An 18,477-nucleotide genomic window follows, 5' to 3' on the forward strand; every position below is an offset into this window, starting at 1 on the left:
TTAATAAAAAATGTTATATTTTGCAAAGGTTTCATTTCTTATTGAAATTGTTAGTTTTTTAAACACATCTAACTTCACATCTAACTTCACATCTAACACATCAACATCAACATCAACACATCTAGCTTAATAATAACCGAAAACATTTTATACTATTACTAGCTGAATACCCGGCGTTGCCCGGTCTTCCTATCTTAACCTTTTGGGGAGGAAAATCATAGTAATATAAATATACCCATCTTTTATATAAGGGTGTTGGTAAGGGTTAATTTAACTGTTATATATTTTTATTTGGCATATAAGTAATATGTATAGCGGGTATTATTGAAATATCTCCAGGCGTACAGAAGTTATGTGGGAACATACATTTTCCATTGATTTGCATGGGACTTTAAAGGAAAACCCCGACCCTCACAAATGGGGGTAGTTAAGGGATAAATTAACTATCAGTGGTATCAGTGAACAGCAGTGGTAATAGGAGTATATATAGAGTGGGAATTAACTTTTTACATAGGTGTCTTGACAGAGCAGCAGCAGCAGCAGTAGTAGTAGTAGTAGTAGATACAGAGTCATATCACTTGGGCAGGAGGTGCCATGATGAACAGCAGTGGTAATAGGAGTATATAGAGTGGGAAATTACTTTTGACATAGTTGTCTTGACTGAGCAGCAGCAGCAGCAGCAGCAGCAGTAGTAGTATTAGCAGTAGTAGTTGATACAGAGTCATATCACTTGGGCAGGAGTTGCCATGATGAACAGCAGTAGGAATAAGAGTATATAGAGTGTGAAACAACTGCTGACATAGGTGTATTGACTGGGCGGCAGCAGCAACAGCAGAAGCAGCAGTAGTAGTATTAACAGTAGTAGTTGATACAGAGTCATATCACATGGGCAGGAGTTGCCATGATGTACAGCAGTCTTAATAAGAGTATATAGAGTGTGAAATAACTGCTGACATAGGTGTATTGACTGGGCGGCAGCAGCAGCAGAAGCAGCAGTAGTAGTATTAACAGTAGTAGTTGATACAGAGTCATATCACATGGGCAGGAGTTGCCATGATGTACAGCAGTCTTAATAAGAGTATATAGAGTGTGAAATAACTGCTGACATAGGTGTATTGACTGGGCGGCAGCAGCAGCAGCAGAAGCAGCAGTAGTAGTATTAACAGTAGTAGTTGATACAGAGTCATATCACATGGGCAGGAGTTGCCATGATGTACAGCAGTCTTAATAAGAGTATATAGAGTGTGAAATAACTGCTGACATAGGTGTATTGACTGGGCGGCAGCAGCAGCAGAAGCATCAGTAGTAGTATTAACAGTAGTAGTTGATACAGAGTCATATCACATGGGCAGGAGTTGCCATGATGTACAGCAGTCTTAATAAGAGTATATAGAGTGTGAAATAACTGCTGACATAGGTGTATTGACTGGGCGGCAGCAGCAGCAGAAGCAGCAGTAGTAGTATTAACAGTAGTAGTTGATACAGAGTCATATCACATGGGCAGGAGTTGCCATGATGTACAGCAGTCTTAATAAGAGTATATAGAGTGTGAAATAACTGCTGACATAGGTGTATTGACTGGGCGGCAGCAGCAGCAGAAGCATCAGTAGTAGTATTAACAGTAGTAGTTGATACAGAGTCATATTACATGGGCAGGAGTTGCCATGATGTACAGCAGTCTTAATAAGAGTATATAGAGTGTGAAATAACTGCTGACATAGGTGTATTGACTGGGCGGCAGCAGCAGCAGCAGAAGCAGCAGTAGTAGTATTAACAGTAGTAGTTGATACAGAGTCATATCACATGGGCAGGAGTTGCCATGATGTACAGCAGTCTTAATAAGAGTATATAGAGTGTGAAATAACTGCTGACATAGGTGTATTGACTGGGCGGCAGCAGCAGCAGAAGCAGCAGTAGTAGTATTAACAGTAGTAGTTGATACAGAGTCATATCACATGGGCAGGAGTTGCCATGATGTACAGCAGTCTTAATAAGAGTATATAGAGTGTGAAATAACTGCTGACATAGGTGTATTGACTGGGCGGCAGCAGCAGCAGAAGCATCAGTAGTAGTATTAACAGTAGTAGTTGATACAGAGTCATATCACATGGGCAGGAGTTGCCATGATGTACAGCAGTCTTAATAAGAGTATATAGGGTGTGAAATAACTGCTGACATAATTGTCTTGACTGATCCAAAGGAGTCATGGGAGAAAATCATGTGGTCAGATGAGACTATAATATAATTTTTTGATCATAATTTCACTAACCGTGTTCGGAGGAAGAATAATGATGAGTACCATGCCAAGAACGCCATCCCTAATGTGAAGCATGGGGGTGGTAGCATCATGCTTTGGTGGTGTTTTTCTGCACATGGGACAGGGTGACTGCACTGTATTAAGGAGAGGATGACCGGGGCCATGTATTGCAAGATTTTGGGCAACAACCTCCTTCCCTGAGTTAGAGCTTTGAAGATGGGTCGAGGCTGGGTCTTCCAACATGAGAATGACCCAAAGCACACAGCCAGGATAACCAAGGATTGGCTCTGTAAGGAGCATATCAAGGTTCTGGCGTGGCCTAGCCAGTCTCCAGACCTAAACCCAATAGAGAATCTTTGGAGGGAGCTCAAACTCCGTGTTTCTCAGCGATAGCCCAGAAACATGACTGATGTAGAGAAGATCTGTGTGGAGGAGTGGGCCAAAATCCCTCCTCCAGTGTGTGCAAAGCTGGTGTAAAAATAAAAGAAATTTTTGACCGCTGTAATTGCAAAGAAAGCCTACTGTACCAAATATTAACATTGATTTTCTCTGATGTTGAAATAGTTATATTCAGCACTGTAAATACATCAGGTCCGGGGCTTCATCAGGGAATGCATGGCAAGGGACCCTTCAGCGCCCTGAACCGACGACGGGTGCCAGAAAGTCACCGCCGATCCAGGACTCATTCATCTTTATGAATGTGAGTCTGTCCACGGACTCTGTGGACAGACGGGTCCTCTTGTCCGTGACCACCCCACCTGCCGCGCTGAATGTCCGCTCAGATAGTACGCTGGAGGGGGGGCAAGACAATAACTCCAGCGCATACTGAGCGAGCTCGCGGCAGGTGTCCAATCTGGCAACCCAGTACTCCATGGGGTCGTCGGTGCTCATACTGTCAGAAGCACCGACGGACGCCATGTAGTCTGCCACCATGTGGGCCAGCCGCTGGTGGTGACTGCTGCTGCTGCTGCTGGTGGTGGTACTGGGTCGCTCGGTTTGGAAGAACATCCTCATCTCTTCCATTAGGTCCCCTGCTCGGCTGCAGCTGGGTGCAGCCACCTGCTGGGTGAGATGAGGGGGGACAACTGGAGGCCGGGGAGTTGCCTGCTCCAACCGTCTGACAATGGCTGCCTGCAGTTCCTCCATCCGGTGCTGCCTCCGGCTGGCTGGGATGAACTGCTCCAGTTTCCCCTTGCACCTGGGATCCAAAAGGGTGGCCATCCAGAAATCATCCCTCGTCTTGATGGTCTTAACCCGGGGGTCCCTCCTGAGGCATCTGAGCATGTGGGCAGCCATGGGGAAGAGCACAGCCCGCTGTGACTCCTCAATGCTGGCCAGGTGAATGAGGTGCGACTCTTCTTCCCTGAGGCGCTGCTGGTCAAACTCAGACATGCCCAACCCCCGGACTATCGGTGCCCCCAACACCGGCTCTCCCTCCTGACCAGGCCCTGACTCCGGGACGACACCAGCAACCACCTCCTCCTCCTCTTCATCATCATCCTCCTCCTCCTCCTCCTCCTCCTGGTCCTGGCCCTGGTCTCGGTGGAGCATTGCTGACTCCTCCTGCTCCACCAAGGCACTCTCCCCAGCCTCGAGCAGGCGATCTAGTGTCCTCTCCAGCATGAACAGTATTGGCAGCACGCTATTGAGGCCAATTTGCTCACTGCTGACCATCTTGGTCGCCTGCTCGAAGGAGGACAACACTTGGCAGACCTGGTTTATCTGCCCCCACTGCGCACAGGCGATGAAAGGGAGTTGTGGTGAAGCCCTCTGAGTGCCTAGTTCCATCAGGTACTCCCTCACCGCCCTTTGCTGCTCCCACAACCTCTTCAGCATGTGGAGGGTGGAGTTCCACCGCGTCACACTGTCCACAATCAGCCTGTGAAGGGGCAGATTGTACTTCCGCTGCAATTTGGACAGGGACGCGGTAGCGGTTGGGGAGCGCCTGAAGTGGCTGGCAATCCTACGCGCCTTTGCCACAATGTCACTCAACCCTGGATAAGTGCGCAGGAACTTCTGCACCACCAGGTTGAGGACATGTGCCAGACAGGGCACGTGCGTCAGACTGCCAGCATGGAGGGCGGCGAGTAGGTTGCTGCCGTTATCGCAGACAACCATACCTGGCTGGAGCCTTCGGGGTGTCAGCCACTTCTGGACCTGAGCTTGAAGTGCTTTCAGCACTTCTTCTGCAGTGTGTCTCCGGTCCCCTAAACTAACAAGCTGGAGCACGGCCTGACAGCGCACGTGCCCCACACTTGAGTAGCTACGGGGGCGCTTGCTGGGAGGCTCAGCAGCTGCGGAGACAGTGGCTTGAGGGAGACCAGCAGTTCTCCCCTGGACACCCCGGGGCGGCACCACAAGATCGGTTGCCGACGATCCCTCACCGACGCCTCGGAGGGAAACCCAATGGGCCGTGAAGCTGATGTAGCGTCCCTGCCCATGCCTGCTGGTCCAGCCATCCATTGTCAGATGAACCCTGTCGCTGACAGCGTGATCCAGCGACAGGGTTACATTCTGAACAATGTGCTGGTGTAGGGCAGGGACACCAGTCCTGGCAAAGAAATGGCGGCTGGGGACACGCCATTGGGGTTGGGCCTGCTCCAACATCTGCCTGAAGGGGTTGCTGTCAACTATGTTGAAGGGCAGCAGATGTTGGGCAATAACCCTTGCCAGGAGCCCATTGAGGGAACGCACACGTCGGTCTCCAGGGGGGAAGGGAGTGGTGCGGTCAAAGGCGTCTGAAATCGACGCCTGGCGCCGGACGGCAGTGCGGGACACAGACGTGGAGGGTGCTGTGGAAGTAGAGGTCTGGCTGCCGGTACCAGTACCTCTACTAGAGGGAGCGGGGGGGCATGACCTGCTGGAAACAGATGAAGATGTGGCAGGGGCTGCTGTACCCTGCTCACTTGTGGTGGTGGCGCTGCTACCACCACCACGCTTCATCTCCTCATACAACGCCCAGTGGTTTATCCTGAGGTGCTGGTTCAGGGCTGTGGTACCCACCCGAGCCAAACACTTCCCTCTCTTCACCCTCACTTTACAAATCCGGCAGATGGCCACGGTAGGGTTGTCTGCCACCAGGGTAAAGAAATTCCAGACAGGTGACTTCAGCACCGCCCTCCTGTCAGATGGGGTGACGCTTACTTGCACCTGCTGGGATTCGGTGCGCACAGGTGGAGCTGCCTGCTGCTGCTGCTGCTGCTGCTGCTCCTCCTCCTGACACCTCCTGCTGCCATCACCAGTGGAGACCCTGACGATGGTCTCCCTGGTGGTGACCTGGCGCACCGTTTCACCAGGGTGCCTACCTTCCCCGTCGTCACTGACGTAGTGAGCCGACGCGTCAGATGGCAACCATGATGGGTCACCCTCTTCGCCCCCAGAGATGTCAGACCAAGGGCTGAGATGTGTTGGTCTGAGGGAACCACGTGACATGGAGCCTCTAGCCTGGCTCCGCTGTCCCCTCACCCACGCCTGGGTCTGACTAGGTGCTGCTGTTTCCTGCACCAAAACAGCAGCACCAGTTTGAAGGGATGTCTCTGGGATACTGCCAGCAGGTATCCCATCCTCCTCATCCATCCCTTCAAAAAGGTCCTGACCATCAGGACAGAGCTGGAGGTCTGCCTGATGCATGGCCTCCCCCAAGAGATCCCTATCACTGTCGCTGTCGAACAGTAAGATGCTGGACTCTTGGGGGCTGGGGGGGGGTAGTACAGGCAACGGTGTAATGGTGGTACTACTGTGAGTCGGGACCGACGACTCAGTGGCACTGCTGTGCCCCATGTAGTCCACCACTACTTGAGCCTGAGATGGCAATATCGGGCGGCTGCCCGATGGGAAGAACTCCCGGATCAGGCGTACTCCCCTTGCACCCGATCCTCTACCACTAGTAGGGGCACGAGAGGTACCCCGTGCTGGCAGCGATCCAGCACTGGGAGTAACTCCCCTACCCCTACTGCCACGGCCACGGATGCCGCTCATAATTGCTGATATGTGTGTGGGGGGGTTAAACTTTATTGGGGGGGAAAATGTGAACAAAATGTGTTTTTGTGTTTTTTTTACAAGACAGGCACGCAGACAAAGACGTACACAGACAGCTACTAAACTATAAGAAAAGTAGTACACCAGACAAGGACTACAAAATTAAAGAAAAAAAAAAAAAGCACTAAACAAACACTAACTTTTTTTTTTTTTTTTTTTTAAACACAGAAACTAAACACACACTAAGCTAAGCTAGATGAAATAAATGTACACTAACAGTGTGTACACTTACTACACAAAATTTAACTAAACTGAACACAAAACTTAGCTTTTATAAAAGCTCTTTAGGGAAAACTAAACAAAATTTGAACTGAGATGCCTATCAAATATCACTGAACAGTGAACCTGCAAGATCTGACAGTAACACAAGATGAACAAAACTTAGCTTTTAGAAAAGCTCTTTTATAAAGCTCAGATCAATATGTGTTCTGAAATCTCTTGCAAATATAACTGAACAGGGAGGATTGCAGGATCAAACAGTAACACAAATGAAAAAAACAGCACAAAACAGCACAAAACGTAGCTTTGAAAAAAGCTCTTGGGTCTATTGCTTTGAAAAAAGCAGTTGATATACTGGAAAAGATCCACTGGAATCACTAAATAGCAATGCTGGTGATGATCTAAATCAATCAAGAACAAAGACACAGGAAACCAGGAAACCAGGAACACAGAAACAGCCTCCACACTCTATAGCAAGCTTCTGAATCTGCAATGAAATGGTGCTGGGAGTGAGCTTATATAATGTCCATGCAGGCAGGTTCCTATTGGTTGCTAACCTGTGACGAGTGTGGAAGGAGAACTCTGATTGGCTCTGATGCAAAAGGGCGGAGCAAATAATCGCGCAATATTCCTATTGCCGAATATTCGCATTGCGAATATTCGGCAATATAAAATGATCGCTTCAGCTACTCGGCCCAATGGCTCTAATCATACCAGCAATGCTTTCAGACGTCTATGGAGATCACTAGGATGTGATCTGTTTTAAAAATGAAACTGTAAAAATCGCTCTGATGCGGAAGATCGGGGCGAGGAAAATAATCGCGCGATATTGCGTTTGCCGAATAATCGCATTGCGATCTTTCTGGAAAATTCAATGAACGCTTCAGCTACTCGGCCCAGGGTCTCTAATTATACCAGCAATGCTTTTAGACGTCGATGGAGATATCTAGGATGTGATCTGATTCAAAAAAAAAATTGTAAAAAATCGAATATTCGGAATTGCGAATATTCACCGCGAATTTCGAAATATAGCGCGATTTCTCGAATATGCTATATTCGAGTCGAATATTCGCAATGCGAATATTCGTGAGCAACACTATTACACTGCTCTACTACACACTACAGCCCTGTCTGGCAGGTCAAGAGACCTGATTTCTCTCTGCTACAGATACACTCACAGGTCTCCTCCCCACTCCCAACCTGTTACTGAACAGCAAAAGGAGAAGCAGCAGACTAATGGGCTCATCTCTCTGTCACTCTGTTGTCCCCTCCAAGAGTCTTGTGCTAGCACAAGAGCAATTCAGTACAACTGAATCAGATTCTTATGTTACTTCTCCTCCCCCAGTTTATACTGTACAAGTGTTTCTGAACTGCATTGATTTGCATCCTATATACTGTACCATTCTGCAATTCAGTTTTAAAGCATACTGCACCTGACCTTCTTTTGAGTCAAACCTGGAGCATATTTGAAGTATCTGAAACACATTATTTGACTGTGATCCTCTTGTTCAGTGTTCATTTGTGTTTATTTTTGCACATGCCGTGCATCTCATTGTGGATGTAGCATATCTTAAGCTGCTGCATTTTAACACTGATAGGCACTGCTTGGTGGCACTGATAGGCAGCAATGATGGGCCCTAATTGGCAGCATTTAGTGGCACTGATTGTCAGCACTGATGGGCACTAATTGTCAGCACTGATGGGCAATGAAATGCAGCACTGATAGTCAACACTGATGAGCACTGATAGGTGGCACTGATGGGCATTGATAGGCAGCACTGATAAACACTGATAGGTGCCATTGGTTTTATGTGTTTTTATACATTTTAGTGCTGCACTATTTGTATTTTGTATCTGTACATAATGTCAGTTCCAGCAAGCCTGTCATTTTTTCATAGACATATTTCTTCCATGCAACCACAGGGTAATCCCTCTCACCAAGCCATTGTGTTCTCCCACTGGGAGAACACATGATTATTGCTGGCAGCTATAACAGCCGCTGGCAAATATTACACATGTACAATTTGTCAGGCCCGTTGTACACAAGTTGATCAATCAATCAACTTGGGTACATTCAGCCTGTCCATACATGGTTTGAATCTTGGCTGGTTCCTGTTTATGGCCAGCTTTAGTTAACCCTAATTAGTTCTAATTCACGTCTTCCTCAGGAATGCGCAGCGTGGTAATGTATTATTCATATGTGATTTAGTGCGGTGCAATTTGAGTCTATTGATTTTGAATGGGCTCAAATCGCACTGCATCACACAAACAGCAACCGGATCGCATGGTACAATTGTACCATGTGATCTAGTGCAGGGACCAGCATTTGGGGTGTCGTTAACATTGACACCCGCTGTAAATTGCAGCTGCAGTGCGTTTTGAACTCAGTGACACCCTGAAACTGGGTTTCCTGAATAGCATTCTAGTGTGAACCTAGCCTAAATGTATGAAAATTGCACATGACTACATCTAAATAAATGTTATGTTTAATTACTAAAGTAATAAAACTGTATCTACACCCAAGAACAAAACTTTGATTCATTGCAACTTTCTAGACTTTAGGTGGCTGCATTTGTTTTCTTCAAGTATAGTAACACAAAGTACCCCCCCCCCCCACCCTCTATGTTATGAAGATAAGGAAAGAGGGAAGAGAGAGAGAGAGACTTGTAAAGCGCAACACATGCAAACTGAATCGCATCTGGGCGCTGTATCCATTTCATGGGTAAGGAACCCCTTGACCTCAGAAGAGATGGGTTTTAATCTTTATCCTGAAGGCCAAGTGGTCCGACTCCAGTCGGATGGTGGTTGGTAGTGCATTCCACAGGCGAGGTCCCTGGACTGCAAATCTTCGATCTCCTTTGGACTTGTATCTGGCCTTGGGTATCTGGAGGAGGTTTTGATTGGTGGATCGCAGAATGCGATTGGGGTTATGGGCTTTTATTTTTTCGCATAGATATTGGGGGGCGTTGCCTTGAATACATTTATGTATTAGGCAGAGTGCCTTGAAAGTGATTCTGTCTTTTACTGGCAATCAATGAAGGGATCTCAGTGAAGGTGAGATTGATTCCCATGGTTTTTTCCCAGTCACTAGTCGAGCAGCCGTATTTTGAACGACTTGCAGACGAGTGATTTGGTATTTGGGGAGTCCTAGATAGAGGGCATTTGCGTAGTCGAGTCTGGAATTGATGATTGTTCCCACACCACGACTGCAATGTCCTCTTTCGGGATAAAGGGCGTGAGTCTGCGTAGTAGGCGCAGCAGATGGTGGGATCCGCTGACTACTGACCCTATTTGTGCATCCATTGTCATGTAGGTATCGAAAATGACTCCGAGACTTTTGACTTTGGTGCTAGGGGTGATAGTTTTACCCAGAATGGGTGGGGGAGTCCATGTTGACGCGGGGTGATTTTTCCGGTTAGCGTGAAACAGGAGAAGTTCTGTTTTCGAACCATTGAGTTTAAGATAACTGTTTGTCATCCAGTTATCTATTAGAGTGAGGCATTTCTCTAGTCCAAGAGAATTATCCTTTTTGTTGCAGATGCGGAAATACAGTTGTGTGTCATCTGCATAGGAGTGGTAAAGTAACTTCTGGTTACTGATGATTTCAAAGAGAGGGCGAAGATAGATATTAAACAATACGGGCGATAAGGGAGATCCCTGAGGGACTCCGCATGACACCGTACGTTTTTCAGAAGTGAAAGACCCCAGTTTCACTATTTGTGATCGGTTTTCCAAGAAGGAGGAGAACCAGGGTAAAACACATTCAGCGACTCCGGCTACTTCAGCTAGCCTAGCCAGTAGTAGTCCGTGGTCTACAGTGTCAAAAGCCGCGCTTAGGTCCAGCAGTATCAGGAAGTGTTCTGTTGTCCTAACATACGTTTGTCTTTTGACACTTCTCTTCAATTCATTTGTGAGCATTGTGGGATAAGAATTGTGTTAAGCCTCATATAGATGGGCATACTGATCTGCAATGCCCATGGGTAGGGCCATCTTCAGTTGCCCAGGTTGCACAGGTGTTCCGTGCAAGGGTGTGCAGGCAGCCTGTTGAAATTGATGATAAGCAGCCGATTGCACAGACTTGTATGAATCTCCACACTCCACACGCATGATGTATAGAACACCTCTGCATTCCAGGTGGCTGAAGATGACCCCTGTACAGGTGTACGGATTTTTACACCAATGGGAGTGAGACCTTACTGGATGGATCACAAGGAAAAAATAAAGGAAGAAAAACATTAAACAAATGCAGCCATGGCATCTAAGGACTTGTAAACTTGAATTTATATACACTTTAAATTTCATCTGTAATAATGCTAGTTTCCAGAGATTATATAACATTGACCAATGTATTGTCCTGCTAACAGGGTCAGGAGTTTGTGAAAGATCCAGGTCAGTGTTGTGGAAGATGCAAACAAACTCAGTGTGTGGTTATTTCTGCAAATGGAACTGTCATTCTCCTGATGGTAAGTCACCAGTGAATATATAATAATAGTTATTTTTTTGCAGTGACCCCTAGAAATAATGTCTATATGTATCCTAGTGCTGGAAAGATAAAGAGATATTATATCCAAAATTCAAAGACAAAATGGAGCTGCAAGTAGATATTTTAACCTACTGATCTTTACTATAGTTAGCAATGTGCAAATGCCAATTATTTTACATGTCATCATTATCATAGTCAATTAAAAAAACACAAAGGACTATGAATGCACCTGTTGGTTAAAAAATGTAATTTTCATAAATTATTGATGAATCCCGTGTAGCTCTACCACAGTAGGAGTCGCCAATGTCCTGGATCCCCACAGCTGCACAGTCAATTACACAACATTTCCTTCATACATTCCAATGCAGAAAACAGCCCTTGGCCTGTTTTAAATGTTTTGTTAGGCCTCGTACACACGACCGAACATGTCCGCTGAAACTGGTCCGCCGGACCAGTTTCCGCAGACATGTTTGGTCGTGTGTTGGGCCGACGGGACAATTTTCCTGCCTAGCGGACAGGTTTCCAGCGGACAAATGTTTCTTAGCATGCTAAGAAACATGTCCGCTTGAAAGCTGTCCGTCGGACATGTCCGCTGGTTAGTACGTCTAACCAGCGGACCGAAATCCCGGGCATTCGTCAAATTGATTCGACGCATGCGTGGAAGCATTGAACTCGCGCGATATAGAAGGTCGGTGTCGTCTACGTCACCGCGTTCTCTGTCTGCGGGGATTTTGGTTTGATGGTGTGTACAACCATCAGACCAAAATCTCCGAGCGGACATGTCCGATGAAAACGGTCCGCTCGTCTGTACAAGGCTGTACAAGGCCTCAGGGGTTGATAACTTGGATAGGGATGGGAATTTTGGGATTCCCAACTTAAAAAATGGCCAGAACTATGAACAAGGGGACAACTTCCTCCCTATCTACCAAAAGTCCTCTTCTTCTTTCCTCCTGCACTAACTTGGTTTCCAGTGCACAACACCTGCTGCTCACTCCTGTGGGAACTAACAGGATGTTACTTGTTCAGCAAAGGCCCATTACAGGCAGGAACTGTCAGTCCCTTGACAAAGTAGTGCAATGTGAGTGAACAGCATGTGATTTCTCCTGCTACTTCCCTGTGGCCACTGATCCTAGCTCTACTTGCTTGCAGAAAATGCTAGCCCACCTGGCCGCTTTGTTTGCTAAACTGGAATATGAGAAAGAGATGTAAAGGGGGGCTGTGCAGTCACATGGTTGTCTAAAAAAATTATCATAAAAAGGTAAAAAATATATATTTTAAAAATAAATGAAGGTGATTAGGATTTACAATTATTATATTCTACAGTATATTTAAATTGTATTTTCTGTATTCTATTTACATGTACTTTACTATCAGTGGCCTTATGGGACATGAACCCCATTTGGTCTGTAGCTACTAAAAATCCATTTGCTAGCTTAGTGGGAAACATTATGGTTAAACCTTTTGAATCTATAGTAAAGCCATATAGGCCATATATATTGGCCCATATGGTGAATACAGTAGCATGTCCTTTCCAGTCTTGTGTATGAGGATTATATGTGCATTGTATGATCATTAGTTAGGCTGGCCATACATTATACAATGTTCTTGTACAATTTTCCTTTAGATTTACCAAAACCATAGAAATATGAGGTCAAACCTAAACACTTTCAATTTGTATGCAATCAAGCAGGCCTTGCACTACATAGTAGAAGGTAAATCTAAAGGAAATTGAATAAGAAAACTGTATAATGTATGGCCAGCCTTATATGTAAATTCACTGGGAAGGTCCATGGGAGTAATCACTCTATTCCATACCTCTCTACTGCAAAAGGCCACATCAATTCTGGAAACATTTATGTGTGGATGTAGCGCAAGAAAACTGAGCAGCTGTTAGCCCAATTGGTGAAATCCTGAGAATGAGCTCTGTGTGGATTACTAGAGTCTAGAACTATCTATCGCTAGCTATTACTATCTAGTTTAGAACAATCTATCACCCACAATCATTTGTTTGAGAGGCTGGAAGTGGAAGAGCTTCCCTAGATGGTATAGAGCAAATTAGGATTGAATGGAGGTTGAAAGAATTGTACTTGCCACTTGAATCAGTCAGGACTTACTGGGTTTACTGAAGAAATGGAACATGCAATTCATGTGATGATAGGTCTTCAAATATTTTTTTTTTTCCTAAATAGCTTCCTTTACCTTAGTGCAGTCCTCCTTCACTTACCTCATCCTTCGCTTTTGCTTTTAAATGTCCTTATTTCTTCTGAGAAATCCTCACTTCCTGTTCTTCTGTCTGTAACTCCACACAGTAATGCAAGGCTTTTTCCCTAGTGTGGAGTGTCATGCTCGCCCCCTCCCCTGGAATACAGGAGAGTCAGGACGCTCTCTACATTGCAGATAGAGAAATGAGCTGTGTGTTAGTGGGTGTCCTGACTCTCCTGTATTCCAGGAGAAAGCCTTGCATTACTGTGTGGAGTTACAGACAGAAGAACAGGAAGTGAGGATTTCTCAGAAGAAATAAGGACATTTAAAAGCAAAATCAAAGGATGAGGTAAGTGAAGGAGGACTGCACTAAGGTAAAGGAAGCTATTTAGGAAAAATAATACTTTTACAACCCCTTTAAACCTAGAGTTTAAGCCTTGTATACATAAGAAAATGTGTTTTAGAGGTTCCAGCATAGTAAGGGTCTAAAATTATTTTTCAGGAGGCAAGCATATAGTTTGTTATGCAGTAGAGCAGGGATATGCAATTAGCGGACCTCCAGCTGTTGCCAAACTACAGGTCCCATGAGGCATAGCGAGACTCTGACAGCATCAAGCATGACACCCAAAGGCAGAGGCATGATGGGAATTGTAGTTTGGCAACATCTGGAGGTCCGCTAATTGCATATCCCTGCAGTAGAGGATCAACAAGCATAGTAATAGTATCAACAAGTCATATGATAGTCAACAAGCTAGTTTTACATGGTCGTAATGAATAAGTACATCCAGGTATCAGTCAGGAGAAGGGTACAAAAGAATCTTCAAGGCTTTAGATATACCATGAAACACAGTGAAGACAGTCATCATCAAGTGGAGAAAATATGTCACAACAGTGACTTTACCAAGAACTGGACGTCCCTCCAAAATTGATGAGAAGAAAACGGGTCTGGTAATCTGCCAAGAGGCCTAAAACAACATTAAAGGAGCTGCAGGAATATCTGGCAAGCACTGGCTGTGTAGTATATGTGACAACAATCTCCTGTATTCTTCATACGTCTGGGCTATGGGGTAGATTGGTAAAACTTACGAAGAAAAACATCCAAGCCCAGCCAAATTTTGCAAAAACACACATGATGTCTCCCAAAAGCATGTGGGAATATGTGTTAAGGTCTGATGAAGCCAAGGTTGACAATTCTGGCCATAATTCCAAAGGATATATTTGGCGCAAAAACAACACTGCACATCACCAAAGGAACACCATACCCAATGTGAAGCATTGTGGTGGCAGCATCATGCTTTGGGGCTGTTTTTCTTCAGCGGGAGGGGCCTTAGTCAAGGTAGAGGGAATGATGAACAGTTCCAAATACCAGTCAATATTGGCACAAAACATTCAGGCTTCTGCTAGAAATTGGAACATGAAGAGGAACTTGGGGCCTAATCCACAAAAACCCGGCGCAACGTAACTTTTGCCATTTAAGTTACACCGCCGCAAAATCTCTACCTAAGTGCCCGATCCACAAAGCACTTACCTAGAAATTTTGAGCGGTGTAACTTAAATCCGTTTGGCGCAAGGTGTTCCTAATTTAATGGGGCGAGTCCCATTTAAATTAGGCGCGCTCCCGCGCCGGACGTACTGCGCATGCTCCCGACGTCATTTTCCCGACGTGCTTTGTGCGGTTTTACGTTGCGCCGGGTTTTGAGAATCGCGACGGGCGTAAAAAAAAAAAAACGAGTTGCGGCGGGAAAAAAAAATAAAATAAAAAAAAAAGACAGCGACGCGGGGTAGAAGGGTCTACTTTTACAAGGTGTAAACAGTTTAGGCCTTGTAAAAGCAGCCCTAATTTTGCGACAGCAAACTAATACTTACGGAGAAAAAACGAAGCGTAAAAGCTTTGTGAATCTCCGTAAGTGCTAATTTGCATACCCGAAGCGGCATTTCGATGAGAAATGCCCCCAGCGGCGGCTGCGGTACTGCATCCTAAGATCCGATAGTGTAAGTCCCTTACACATGTCGGATCTTCTGCCTATCTATGTGAAACTGATTCTGTGGATCAGTTCCATAGATAGAAACAGGGATACGACGGCGTATCAGTAGATACGCCGGCGTATCCCTTTTGAGGATCAGGCCCTTAATCTTTTAGCATGGCAATGGCCAAAAGCATACATCTAAATCAACAAAGGAATGGCTTCACTAGAAGAAGATTAAAGTTTTGGAATGGCTCAGCCAGAGCCCAGACCTGAATCTGAGTGAGAATCTGTGGGGTGATCTGAAGAGGGCTGTGCACAGGAGATGCCCTCGCAATCTGACAGGATTGAAGTGTTTTGCAAAGAAGAGTGGGCAAATATTGCCAAGTCAAGATGCGCCATGCTGATGGACACATACTCAAAAAGACTGAGTGCTGTAATAAAATCAAAACGTGCTTCAACAAAGTATTGGTTTAAGGGTGTGCACACTTACAAAACCATATTATTATTTATTTTTTATTTTTACTTCCCTCCACCTAAAATATTTCAGTTTGTTTTTCAATTGAGTTGTACAGTTTATAGGTCACATTAACTGGTTAAGACCCAGACCAATATGCAGGTTAAAGTGGAGGTTCACCCTAAAACAATTATCTAACATTACATCCAGCATACTAACGACAAATACAGTATGCAGGTATTTTTTTTTTCGCTGTACATACCGTTATATTGTTATTTTCCCCCTGGCTTCCGGGGTCTGATTCCCGCGGGACTGGGCATTCCTATCCCTGGGTTAGATGATTGACGTCTGGTGAAAAACTTCCCATGGCGCACAAGGCGCGTCACCAGTTTTCCGTAAATAGCCGACCTGCGAGTCGGCTCTATATGGCGCCTGCGCAGTCAGCTCTACACGGCGGGCGCAGGCTTTAATTGACAATTGCGCGGTCGTGCGACGTGGCTCCCAAACAAAATTGACGTCCTTTTTTCCCACAAATAGAGCTTTCTTTTTGTGGTAATTGATCACCTCTGCGGTTTTTATTTTTTGCGCTATAAACAAAAATAGAGCGACAATTTTAAAAAAAATGCAATATTTTTTACTTTTGCTATAATAAATATCTCCAAAAAATATATAATTTTTTTTCCCTCAGTTTAGGCTGAAACGTATTCTTCTTCTACCTATTTTTGGTAAAAGAAATTGTAATAAGCATTTATCGATTGGTTTGCACAAAATTTAAAGCGTTTACAAAATAGGGGATAGTTTTATGGCATTTTTATTAATATTTTTTTTTTTACTACTAATGGCAGCGATCAGCATTTTTTTTTTTAGTGACTGCGACATTATGGCAGACATATCGGACACTTTTGACACATTTTTGGGACCATTGTCATTTTCACAGCAAAAGGTGCTATAAAAATGCACTGCTTACTGTTAAAAAGAAATGGCAGTGAAATTGTTAACCACTAGGGGGCACTGCAGGGGTTAAGTGTGACCTCATGTGTGTTTCTAACTGTAGGGGAAGGGGCTGGACGTGTGACATCAGTGATCGTCGTTCCCTATATCAGGGAACATACGATCACTGACATTGCAACAGAGAAGAACGGGGAAGGTTTGTTTACACACACCTCTCCCTGTTCTTCAGCTCCTGTGACCCGTTCACGGGACACCCGCGGCGATCGGGTCCGCGGGTCCCGCGGGCCACGGTCACGGAGCTTTGGACCGGGTCTGGACTCTTAAAGGGGACGTATATATACGTCCATGTGCCCAGCCGCGCCATTCTCCCGACGTATATTGTCGTGCAGCGGTCCTTAAGTGGTTAAAGGTGGAAAAAGTTCTGCAATGATTTATCTTTGTCCCATTTGTTTTACATCACAGAAACCTGACATTTTAACAGGGGTGTGTAAACTTTTTATATACATACACACACAAAGGATTTCTGCACTTAAAGTGGAGTTCCACCCATAAATATAACATTACATCAGTAGTTTTAAAAAAAATGTCATTAGTCCTTTAAGAAAAAAAAATTTTTTTTTAGATGCCTTCAAAGTGTTGTTGCTAGGCAGAATAGTTAATCTTCCCACTTCCTGCACCTAGGGGCTTAAGCTTCCTAACCTACACCGCACAGCCTCCTGGGAATGTAGTGGGTGTAACTTTCCAGGAGTCTGTGCACTCCCCAGTCTCGAAGAATCATGTGACTTGGACAGTACAGGTGCTGAAACCTGATCTGAAACCTAATACACTGCTTGTGCAGCACTGAGAATGTGCGAGATCTCTGCAAGGCTGAAATCCAGGAAGTCATACAGTCTGGCTTTGTGATGCCCACACTTAAGATGGCCCCAGTCAATTTCTATTTTATAAAGTGTCTAAATGCTGTAACAACCTAACAAAACGGACCTTAGTTTACAGACTAACTTTACTAGAATACATTAAGCTTGTGTATTACAGGGGTATTTATATATAAAAAGTGAAATTGTGGCCGGAACTCCGCTTTAAAATGGATTTAAAAATTTAAAAAAGTAACAAACAATGCATAGTGTGCTCAATGACAGTTTCAGGCTAGGTTTTTAGCGCCCTTCCTCAGATAAGAACATATGCCACAGTACAAATAATCATATACATTTATATTCTCATTCAAAAGTCAGGAATCAATCTCTTTATTGTTTAATTGAATTAACCATTTAATTACTTTCCTTTGTTAAAAAATACCACAATATACAATTGCATGTACCGTATTTATCGGCGTATACCGTGCACTTTTTTGCCCTGAAAATCAGCCGATACCCGCTTTCCCGCGCCGAGTTTTGAATACTGCACCGACATATACCGAGCGCAGTACACTCGGGTATAGTCGAGCAGTCTCGGCAACTTCCGCGCTCACGTCCTGGACGTACAGGACGTCAGCGCGGGTAGCCGAGCATTGCCGACAATACACGAGTGTCAGAGCGCAGTACACTCGTGTATTGTCGGCAATGCTCGGCTACCCGCGCTGACGTCCTGTACGTCCAGGACGTGAGCGCGGAAGTTGCCGAGACTGCCCGACTATACCTGAGTGTACTAAGCTCGGTATATGTCGGCGCAGTATTCAAAACTCGGCGCGGGAAACGAGCGAGAACGCCGCGAGGATGCCGCAGAAGGACACCGGACCCGCCGAAGAGGACACCGGACCCGCAGAAGGACACCCGAAGCCGCAGAAGGACACCCGAAGCCGCAGAAGGACACCCGAAGCCGCCGAAGAGGACACCCGAAGCCGCAGAAGGACGCCGGACCCGACGAGGCCACCGATGGACGCCGCGCAAGACACCAAAACTGTAAGTACAAA

The 18,477-nt window shown here is 45.4% G+C and overlaps 1 protein-coding gene across 1 annotated transcript in view; it reads left to right on the forward strand.

The window, feature by feature from the left end:
• The window catches only part of LOC120916788 (hemocytin-like), an 89,342-nt gene that overhangs the window by 17,112 nt on the left and 53,753 nt on the right, over positions 1 to 18,477 (forward strand). The window contains exon 4 of the mRNA XM_040327725.1: positions 10,879 to 10,977. Within this exon, the coding sequence (XP_040183659.1) occupies positions 10,879 to 10,977 (99 nt within the window). The remainder of the gene's footprint in view (positions 1 to 10,878; positions 10,978 to 18,477) is intronic.

This window comes from Rana temporaria, chromosome 11 (assembly GCF_905171775.1).
Source record: "Rana temporaria chromosome 11, aRanTem1.1, whole genome shotgun sequence".
NCBI classification, from domain to species: Eukaryota; Metazoa; Chordata; class Amphibia; order Anura; family Ranidae; genus Rana; species Rana temporaria.